The sequence below is a fragment of the Thunnus albacares genome, chromosome 16, assembly GCF_914725855.1.
Source record: "Thunnus albacares chromosome 16, fThuAlb1.1, whole genome shotgun sequence".
Classification (NCBI taxonomy): Eukaryota; Metazoa; Chordata; class Actinopteri; order Scombriformes; family Scombridae; genus Thunnus; species Thunnus albacares.
Genome location: NC_058121.1, coordinates 18,546,291 through 18,557,395, shown reverse-complemented (window position 1 = coordinate 18,557,395; position 11,105 = coordinate 18,546,291). Strand labels below are relative to the sequence as shown.

At 40.5% G+C, this 11,105-nt stretch overlaps 1 protein-coding gene across 1 annotated transcript; it reads left to right on the top strand.

Moving 5' to 3' along the window:
- The first annotated feature begins 63 nt into the window (after positions 1 to 63).
- On the top strand, positions 64 to 11,023 carry LOC122965747 (methylmalonate-semialdehyde dehydrogenase [acylating], mitochondrial-like). The gene is made up of 12 exons (XM_044329940.1): positions 64 to 217; positions 900 to 944; positions 2,241 to 2,315; positions 2,762 to 2,923; positions 3,113 to 3,191; positions 4,179 to 4,481; positions 4,784 to 4,905; positions 6,138 to 6,327; positions 6,453 to 6,634; positions 7,413 to 7,592; positions 9,750 to 9,848; positions 9,982 to 11,023. Exons 1-12 carry the CDS (start codon positions 179 to 181, stop codon positions 10,084 to 10,086), a joined length of 1,581 nt encoding a protein of 526 aa, XP_044185875.1. The 5' UTR covers positions 64 to 178; the 3' UTR covers positions 10,087 to 11,023.
- Positions 11,024 to 11,105: the final 82 nt, after the last annotated feature.

Here is an 11,105-nt window from a genome sequence, read left to right as displayed (position 1 = left end):
GCTATTCACTGACATTCACACCATTGATGTCTTGTAGATCGTATAAAATCGCAGCATCGAATCCCACCGCTCCGTGGTCTGCAGTTCCTTGCCAGCTAAAGTTCTCTTTTGCACCCCCGTGTCTTGTGGGTCGGTTGAAGGGCTTCTGAGCAGGAAAAGAGACACCTGACTCCCCACAATGGCAGCAATTCTCCTCCGGTCACTTTCGAACAAGAAGGTAAAACAAAATTCATGCACATCTTCTTTTTCAGAGTGGTTGCTTTTGTTGGACGCTTATGCAACTCCAAATAGCTAGCAACCTGAGTGGGTTAGCTAACAAAGTCGCTGCATAACACCCACGCTACACACAGCCCTCCCCTGTTTTGCAAGCAATTAATATTGGTCGCACTTTATTTTACAACACTCTAATAAAAAGTAATAAATCGTACTTCGTATCAAATAAGACAAAAACTAGGAACAATACGTTATTTATTAGACGGTAAACAAACACAGTTATACCCTAATTAGACACCATACACCTAAATTATGCTGTATTAGACCCAAAACATATACTTAGACGTTATTACATTAACCTATACTCTAATTAGAAACCAAATAGGAGATTCTAATACACTATTAGACACCATTTTACAAGATTAGTCTATTAAAGAACATGTTATTTATAGTTTTTGTCTAATTTGTTACAAAATACAGCTCTTTACGTCTTGTTACCGTAAAGTAAAGTGCAATCTTCATATTTATGTGGTCCTAGCTGTGTAAGTGAGGGCATGTTTTATTTGCTTGACGTGAACAAGAGTGACAGTGGAGCAGTCAGACTTGGCTCTTGTGCATGGGGCCTTGGATAACGACATTTAAATGAATCGGAGTTGACTAATGCTCCGGTGTTTGCTTTCTTGCAGGCACCCCTCCAGCTGGGTCGCATGTGTTACTCCTCCTCCTCAGTGGTAAGAGCCTCCACTCACCAGCTTTCCTAACTTAGCAATGAATGAACCACAGGCAGTTCATATTGTCAGTTTGAGAAGCCTTCATACCTCATGACATGTGACACATTTTGTTGTATTATGCAGTTAATCGTCGTCATTATTGGACACACCTAATGCTTATAAAAATATTTGCAGATTGTCTCAGTTGGATAAACAAGTGAAAAACATGAAACTCTAATACAGTCCTGAGATGCATCCTGAGCCCTTTGATTATCCATAAGATGTCTTAAGATTTTGACTGTTGTGTAAAATGTCATTGATTGGACATGATTTAGTTAAAGGGAAACCTCTGTGTATGTGGGTCCACAGTTTCCAGATTATCAGAGCATAATTGTGACATTTACTCAAAAAATCGTCTCTTTAGACCTAAAGACTGTGATTAAGCATAAATCTGGAAAACTGTGTGTAACATTTAGTAAAGCACTAGAAATACCCAATAGCATTGCATAAAAATTGAAAAAAGATGAATGATTTAAAGTGACATTTGGTTTCGTGATGGGAACATAATGACTTGTTAAAGGCTTGAAACACATGGTCTAGGACTTGAGTTAGACTTAACCTGTCTTAACTATGGACTTGTTCTTGCCTTCATCACCACAACTCAGAGACTTTACTTCTACTTTGTCCCACCTCTATGTACAAAATACTAAGAATAATAATTTACTGTTTTAGTTTTTAAATATACAAGAAACTAACATTCTTCACTTTTTTATACAAACAAATTGTATAATACAATATATTGACAGCTATCAATCACAATGTGACTTAAAAAGCTTTTGACAAAACTTCATTAGAAGAAAGCAAAATGTTTTTCCAAAGAATTAAATATATGTTTGCTGCTCCTTGATGTATTATGTGCATAGCATTGTGGGACAATTGTGTACATGAATGGCACACTCAAAAATCAAAAAATAATTTTTTTTTAACAGATTTGATTCTGACTTTTTTTTTGAAGAGCACCTTATTTTATTAGCTTTCCAGTGTAAATACACTACATAGTCAAAACCTTAGAATTGGTATGTAATATGGACTTGGTACACAGGTGATGTAACATGGAAGATGTTATGAACCATCAAATCTACTAAGTCTACCAATGAGCCTAAAACATAACTCGCTGCATACAAGTGTCTAAAACGAATGCTTTAGAAACTCTCTGTGTACGTAGTGATGATGATGATGATAGACGATCCCAATGAACTTAGTCATGATGTAACCAGACAGGAAGGGATTTAACTGTGTGCTTCTGTGATCCTCTAGCCCACCGCCAAGCTGTTCATTGACGGCAAGTTTGTCGAGTCCAACACTTCTGAATGGCTTGACATTCACAACCCCGTAAGTATTCCTAGATGAACTGTACTTAACCTGCACAGAAGGCTGCAGTCATAAGATCTGAACTAGAAGCCTGCTGCAAATAACCAGGGCAACTTTGTAGTAGTAAATTAAGACTGGAAATGAGTCTTGATATGCCAGTGTATACAAGATTAATTGGAAAAGCAAGAAAAATCAGAAGCTTGTCTACATAGCCAGTCATGTTTTCTATCTTCCAAAAGCCCAGCCCTGTTGGTGTTCAGCTTGTGAAGTTAACACATCTAGCAAGGAAATGATAGGTGATTAGAGAATGCAAAAACAGCCATCTACTTTCATCACATAAAATTTCAAACCTGGATGTAAAACAAATATTTTGCGATTAATATTAATGAATTAATGCACCTACAGTAATATAAAATAATGACTTCCCCTTCTCTCAGTAAATTTATGGACTGTCTCCTGCTCCTTAGGCCACTAATGAGGTGGTGGGACGCGTTCCCAAAGCTACCCAGGGGGAAATGCTGGCAGCTGTCAACTCCTGCTCCAAAGCCTTCCACTCCTGGTCTGAGACCTCCATCCTCAGCAGGCAGCAGATCTTCCTTCGCTACCAGCAGCTCATCAAGGATAACATTGTAAGACATTCCATCGCTCACTCATATAAACATCTGTTAGTGTATTTAAAATGAGCTAGAAAATGTTGTTAAGATGAGCTAGGAAATGAAAATAAATAAAATATGTACTGAGCATTGGTTTATGCCTAAAAAAACGACTTGCTGACGTCTTAAATTCATCCTTTTGTTATTTTTCTTCTTATATTTCAGAAAGAATTGGCTAAGAGTATCACGCTGGAGCAGGGCAAAACTCTTGCTGATGCAGAGGGAGATGTATATAGAGGACTGCGTAAGTAAACTCCCAGCTGCACGACTGGGTTTTGATATCCTGATTGAATTAAAGAGTGCTGGTAAATATATAGCGGAGCTCAAATTCCCTTGTTGAAGCTGTTGTCTATAGTATCTGTGTCTCCTGATGAAAAGTCTGTAGCTTTGTACCCCTTTATACCGTGGCCTGGATGAAAGTTTGATACCAAGTGGCTGGAGGGCGTCCATTATTTGGGTGTAACCAGACACTCCTTGCAAAAGTTGCTTTCATTCTAAATTAGTAATGGGACCAAGGTTCTGTTCTGCCCATTTTGGCATATGGAGGCCTAAACTGCCGTCCCAATTAGAGGAAAATAACGGTTAAGGCAACAGGAGTGTGGCAGCATTACATTGTTCAGTCCTTATGTGACAGTGTGACTACCTAGTTTGTTTTTCTGCCTTTCTGCAAAGCTTTTTGCAGGCTATATAAAGATAATTATGCAGTTCCCCTCATTGAGGCGCACTTGTTCACTTTGGCAGACTTGCATCAACAAGAATCATGTTGAGAAATTAAGAGCCGTGTGCTCTTGCGAATAAAGGAAGATATATTTCAGTTATTACAAGACGGGGCTGCCAAGGTATTTTTTTGTACTTGGTGCAGCTCCCAGTTTTTGAATGCCCAAATAATTCTGGCTCGCTAACTTTCAGTTATCAGCTGAAAGACAGGCTGCATCTGCAGGTGTGCTGCCAGCATTAGAGATTTCCAGTACTGGGACCAGTGTTGCTTGAAGTTTTCACAAGTTTTATTACAGTTCACTCATAGGGAAAAGAGATCAATTACCAAGTAGGGTTTTATTCTTAAGTAAGAGACCAAAGTACAAACTGGAAAATGCATTAGATGTAGATATCTTAAATAAATCATTTTTATTACAATTTTTTTCAGAGATGTTAATGTGTATCATCCATTAGTTTGTATTGTGTAGCTCATATTTCAGATTCTGCAGCTCATACCCGAGTTTCTTTCCCCCAGAGGTGGTCGAGCACGCCTGCAGCATTACATCCCTCATGCTGGGGGAAACCTTACCCTCCATCACCAAGGACATGGACACTTACACCTACCGGCTGCCCATCGGTGTGTGTGCTGGCATCGCCCCTTTTAATTTCCCCGCCATGATTCCTTTGTGGATGTTTCCCATCGGCATGGTATGTGGTAACACCTACCTGATGAAGCCCTCTGAACGGGTCCCAGGATGCACCATGCTCTTGGCCAAAATGCTCCAGGATTCTGGGGCACCAGATGGTACACTCAACATCATCCACGGCCAGCACGCAGGTGAGTGTGTGTGTGTGTATGTGTGTCTGTCTTCCTGTTTTCTCAGAAGCATGCTATCTGTGTGTGTAATAAACAATGGAGAAAGGTCCAAGGATGATTCAAATACTAATCACACACCTCAAGGCAATATGTAGATAGGAAATTTCCATAACATATGCAGCCTATATCTGTAAGTAATTCACAAGCGTTCGAGGCAGGATGATTTGAATCTCTATATCTGAGGCCTTTGTGCTCTTAAATTGTGCCTTAAGGGCGCAGCACAGATGAGAGAATTTACAATATCCTTTTGTATCTTTACGTAGCCGTGAACTTCATCTGTGACCATCCTGCCATCAAAGCCATCAGCTTCGTTGGATCCAACCAGGCTGGAGAGTACATCTACGAGCGGGGCTCCAAGAACGGCAAGAGAGTGCAGTCCAACATGGTACACCAGAACTGATTTTATTTGCTAAATATACTTCTCTTACATCAGGGATTATCAGTCTCACGGGGCCAAAATAGTTTCCATGATAACCCACATATTAAACACTGTTCCTATTACAGACGAAAACATACAATATCAATCAAAAGTTTGGAGACACTTTCTCATTCAAGTGAATGGGGAAGTGTGTCCAAACTTTTGACTGGTACTGTATGGAGCAAATCATTTGCTATTACTGTTACCAAGACAACAGCTCAGTGCTCGGCTGTCAATCACTGACATTCAGAAGATGCGATTAGCACTGTGCCGCTTCTGTTTTCTTCTGTGTTGTTTAGTCTACTGGATAGGGATCGCTCATGATTTTTGAATAGTCTAATTATAAAGAATCTAATGGTGTATGCGACTATTGTCTCATCTTAAAAAAAATACATATTCCCTTGTTTTTACCGACACCTGATAGTAATGCACCTATGCTCATTTTTCTAAATACAAACATGGAATAGACTACAGGCCTGAACAGTCGCTCTGATTAGCCTTTATGAAGACGGATGTGTTGGAATGAATGTTCATGACAGCATTACCGTCACTCAGGTATGCTCAGAATTTTAGCCAAGTTCAAAATCATTATCAGTATCATTATGGCTCAGTTGAGGTCAGTGCACATTTTCCCCCTGATGCATTAAACAGTTTGTCATGATACTGTCTGAAACGATAAACTCGCACAAGCACCTTTTCAGCTCTATCAACACTGATGCGTCGCTATATGAGAAAATAGAGCAATAAATCTGTCTCTTTCCTTTATTTGGTTTTGCTGTTGGCATAAAGGATTTTATTAGCTTTTGTTAGGCCTGAAGAGTCAGGACCGCGTTGCCTTAAACATACCGAGTTGTAGTATGACAGGCTGATTCCCAATAACCTGTCCTGTGAAAGAGAAATGATCCATTTCTGTTTGTGTGTTTTATGGGGAAGGAGATGGCGCCGTTCATTATACTCTGCGTTTTATAGGGTTTAACAGTTCACATAGATTCTGTTGTGGATTGTAGCTCATTCAGACAAGCACTGCATCACTAGAGAACAAGATATCAAAATAAAAAGACAGAACTGTTGTGAATTGTGAATGGGTTTCTCTCTCTGTCTCTCACACTCACACTCACTCTCGCTCTCACTCTAGAAATGCCCATCCCTACTACAAGAAAGAAACCCTACTGAGCTGTGTCCTACATTTTGCTTTCCAGGGTGCCAAGAACCATGGTGTGGTGATGCCTGATGCCAACAAAGAGAACACCCTCAACCAGCTGGTGGGTGCTGCTTTTGGAGCAGCTGGCCAGCGCTGCATGGCTCTCTCCACTGCTATTTTTGTAGGGGAGTCTCGTGAATGGCTCCCAGAGCTGGTGGAGCGCTCCAAATCACTGCGTGTAAATGCAGGTAACTTCCATAGTAACCATGTATTTGCTGAGCATTTTAATAATAGTTCTTGTGCATTTTAATATAAAAGGCTACCATGTAAAATTTCACTCTGTAATGGGGAAATGTACACATGTGTCTTGAAGGTGATCAGCCTGGGGCAGATGTGGGTCCCCTGATCTCTCCGGAGGCCAAGGCCAGGGTGGAGACTTTGATTCAGAGTGGAGTGAATGAGGGTGCCAAGCTGCTGCTGGATGGGAGAAATGTCAACGTCAAAGGATATGAAAATGGAAACTTTGTAGGACCCACCATTTTGGGCAATGTCACGGTGAGCTGATACAAAGGGCGCAACATGGCCGCCCTCTTTTTCCAGATGTCAGTGAAAAATGTTCTGATAAAACTAAAATAGATGTTGAATTAACTTTATTTTTTAACATGGAGACACAGGAGAAAATGTACCCATGAAAAGGGTGAATTGCAAGAACTTTCTGTGAAGAAAGGAGTCAATCACGAGAACTTTCCATTAATTCAGTGTTTTCGAGGATGCTTGTTGTTATTTTAAATCCTATATTTAGCATTTTTTATTCCCACAATGTTATGAATGTACATAGATGTCGGTCTTATCATTGTCCACCAGATTAGAAAGTTGATGAAATGCTTTAACTCCTAAGCCTAAAAGCTGGACCGCGCTGTGAATTTTTGCGAGCTCAGGACTCATTTTCCAGGCCAGCACATGTTCTGTATGTAATCACAATGTTTCTGTATACAACATGGCCGTCACTCTACAGTACAGACTTATAAAACCATCACAAGATTAAACTGAAAGTGCAAGGGTTTCATAAAGTGTATGCACATATATCGTACACATCCAGCAACTGTATGTCAGTGACATTTTCCCTACCCGTCACGGCTTCCTGTTATGAGTGCTGAATGTCAGACATGGTACGTCTTAAAATAGAAAGTAGCTATTAGTGTAACTAGATACACTCAAATTACATTTTCCTTGTCTTCTCCAGGTGTCGATATAATGTCATGAACGTTGTACATGCCAGTACTTAATGCCAGTAAGAAACTTTTTTGTGTGATTATTTTGTTGTTCTTTCCAGCCGGACATGACATGTTACAGGGAGGAGATCTTCGGACCAGTGCTTGTCGTCCTGGAGGCTGACAGTCTTGACGATGCAATTTCTTTAATCAACAACAACCCCTACGGCAATGGCACCGCCATCTTCACCACCAATGGAGCCACAGCACGCAAATACACACATGAAGTGGATGTTGGCCAGGTAAGGGTCTTCAAGAGGGACATGAGGGAAAAAATTTGAATAAACATGAAAATGGTCTGTTGGAGGTGCGGTTTTCAAAGTGACTGTCAAGGATGTGAACTGGTCGCCTGTTATTTGGTCCTCAGTGACTCACCTGTGTGAAACTGTAACGAGTTAACAGATTTGTGTGGGAGGTGTTTCAGATTTAGGAAACAGACAATGAGACAATCATGTGAAGTGGAAATATTCACAGTGAAGGATTGAGGAGGAATAACGTACTCATGAAAGTGATACGTTTATTGTAGATTTCTCCTAATTTTAACAGTTAATCTTTTTTTTTTATTTATTTTGTAGTGGCATTAACTTTTTTTTTTCCATTTATAAAAAAATAGAAATCAGCTTTTTATTTGCATAGATTTTATAATACAAAAAATGTGAATCAGATTTATTGCTAAGTTTTCACATACAAGGAATTTGTCTGTGTGGTTGTGCGTAACAGTCAAAAAATAGAAAGTAAGAGAAAAAAACAAGTATTTATACAAAGTGAGAAAAATACAAATACAAAAGACAGGTGTTAAAAAAATATATAAATAAAATTTCTAGAGTTGTGGAGTTTAAAAAATAAAATGTACAAGGTATTGACTGGGAATGTGCAAATGTTCACAGTATTAACAGTATGTGTAATGTGCGAGCGTAATAATACAAGGAATACAAATAATTGTGTTAATGTAACTCACTGTGTTGGATGTGATGAGTTCACAGATATGCAATGTAAGATTATAGATTTCACATTAATATGATGTGTAGTGACTATCAGCGGGATAGAGTCAATGTCAGTGGGGGTGCCGGGTCTTGTTGATGAGGCCAGCTGCAGTCGGGAAGAAACTGTTCTTGTGGTGTGACGTTTTGGTCAAGATAGACTTCAGCCTCTCGCCGGAGGGGAGTGTTCGAAAAGTTTATGTCCAGGGTGAGAGGGGTTGGCCATGTTCTTCCCTGCTCGCCTCAGTGTCCTGAAGGGACGGCGGGTTGCAGCCAATCACCCTCTCAGCACAGTGAATGATACGCTGCAGTCTGCATTTGTCCTTGGCAGTGGCAGCAGCGTACCAGATGGTGATGGAGGAGGTGAGGATGGACTCAATGATGGCGGTGTAGAAGTGCACCATCATTGACTTTGGCAGGTTTAACTTGTTCAGCTGCCGCAGGAAGTATACATCCTCTGCTGAGCCCTCTTGGTGAGGGAGCTGCTGATCTGTCCCCCCTTGAGGCTCTCCGAGGTGGCCAGTTGAACAGCGGCCCGGACCCCCCCCCCTCCGCTGAGGTCGGGGAGCTGGAGATGATCTGGAGTCAGGGGGGATTTGTCAAGACTGTCCTTTTGCCTTTCAAATTGACAGTAGAACTCATTCAGATTGTTGGCCAAGCGTGAGTCACTAGTGGAGTGGGGGTTTGAAGTCGGTAGACTGTCTGAGGCCCTTCCAGACAGAGGCTGAGTTCTTTTCTGAGAGCTGCTGTTGAAGTTCAGTTGTTAAGCATCTCTCACTGCCTCGCTAAACCTATATTTAGACTCTTTAAACCCGTCCCTGTCCCAACTGCTAAGCACTTCCTCCTTTTCCAACCTTAGCTCTCCGAATTTAGCTGTAAACCAGGGTTTGTCATTATTGTAAGTAACCCTGGTGCGTGATGGTACACAGTTCTCCTCGCAGAAGCTGATGTATGAGGTCAGGAAATCAGTACTTTGTCAACCTAAAACTTCCAAGACATGGAAGGTTTTGGACAATCCCAAAATGTTCCTTAATGCAGCAAGAGCCAATTTACAGCGGTCTCACGTTTGGTCCAGATTATATGTGATAATCGAGTCTTGGTCCAGTGGAGTGGACTATTTTAAATGTACATCATCTCTCATGCAAACAGGCGTGAATGATTTTTCTCCAGGGCCTTCATCCAAGGGGAATTTATTTGTCTTTCTCACATTTACTCTTTTACAAAATAAACCAACTAAAGAAATTAAAAAAGACCTTTTGACGTGTGTGTGAAGCTGGAAATACAGTAGATTTATTCTGTAACATCTGGCTTTTAAATAACCATCCAAATGACACTAATTACACTTTGATCCCTGTTGGTTTTGCACCTCTGCAGTAGTTATGTATGATTTATTAATAATATATGTATGTGTTTGTTCAGATCGGCGTGAATGTGCCCATCCCGGTTCCCCTTCCCATGTTTTCCTTCACCGGTTCCAGAGGCTCATTCAGAGGAGACACCAACTTCTATGGCAAGCAGGTAAATAACAGAAGCAGTGTGCAACGTTTTAGATCATCAGAATAATCTGTATCAAAATTAGAAGCTTTAATATAAATGTTCTGGGTAGCTACGTACTGTAAATGACACATCTGTGGACCTTTTCTATTTTTAGGGCATCCAGTTCTACACTCAGATCAAGACGGTGACATCACAGTGGAAGGCTGAGGATGCTACTGTGACAAGCCCAGCTGTTACCATGCCAACCATGGGACGCTAAGCTAAAATGACAGTACATCCAGCATAACCTTCAGTGACTTCTCATATGCCTTAAGAAGAATCCTGTGGAGGGGATGGCAAAAAAAGTTACCTGGTATTTTTACTGTGGGGGGATAATTAGTTGGTGATTGTTTAAACTTTGAACATCCTGGACACTGTTGTAGCAAAAACTCAAACTCTACACCTCCTACGGAGAAGGTGAAGATGACTTGCACTTTTGCCATGAATGGTGCAGTCAGTCTTCACGGGTGTGTTGTATTTTGTACCCGTTTTCTCCCTCTCACTTCCTGTACTGACCGGAGAGAGTTAATCATGATCATGATATCACATTTCTGAAAACCTACAGGAGAAATCAAAAAGATCAGGGATGCTGCTTCTTAGCAGTCACGGCAAACGTCTTCCACTAGTGTTCTCTGTGGTCCTGTAACTTGTTCTGTTTATCAGAGCACTGTGTAGATACTTGAAAAGTAGATATAAATGGATCAAATGTTACAATAGAACATGGACACACCCACTCTCTCTCTCTGTCACTCCATTAAGACTGAAAATGTGGTCGCAGCTCTTGTACTCTCACTGTGTATCCTGTACTGTGAAGTGTTGTACTTGGCGTGTCTCCTGTGTAGGATAGAGGTTTAGTTTTGTACTTACTGTATTCAGAGTGATACTTTTTTTCCCTGGTCATGAATGGTATAGAAATTAAATTGCAGTGTTTTACATGTTATGAACTTGGAATCTGGTATGTTTATAGGTCAGTAATGATGAAATTGCGGGGATGAAACTGTTTGTATTTGCGCTGCTAGACACATTTTCATCCAGAGTGTGAAAGCTACTTCAAACTTTGTCCCCTTCACCTCTCTCTTACGTCTTGATGGTGCAGATTAAGAGACACGTATTTGAGCCTATATTTCATTGTTTCAATAAAGACTAGTTTGACTCAACTGAATCTGATTTGTGATGAAATTGCCCTTTATGTATTGTTATTTACTTATTAAAAAAAACACATAGATATATTAGAGCAAA

What these genes read in the sequence shown, in the direction of transcription:
- LOC122965747 (XM_044329940.1), top strand. Translation starts at nt 179, where the DNA reads ATGGCAGCAATTCTCCTCCGGTCACTTTCGAACAAGAAG. An exon ending in GGCTTGACATTCACAACCCC is followed by an intron (nt 2,316 to 2,761) that starts GTAAGTATTCCT and finishes CCTGCTCCTTAG; the next exon opens with GCCACTAATGAGGTGGTGGG. An exon ending in AGCTCATCAAGGATAACATT is followed by an intron (nt 2,924 to 3,112) that starts GTAAGACATTCC and finishes CTTATATTTCAG; the next exon opens with AAAGAATTGGCTAAGAGTAT.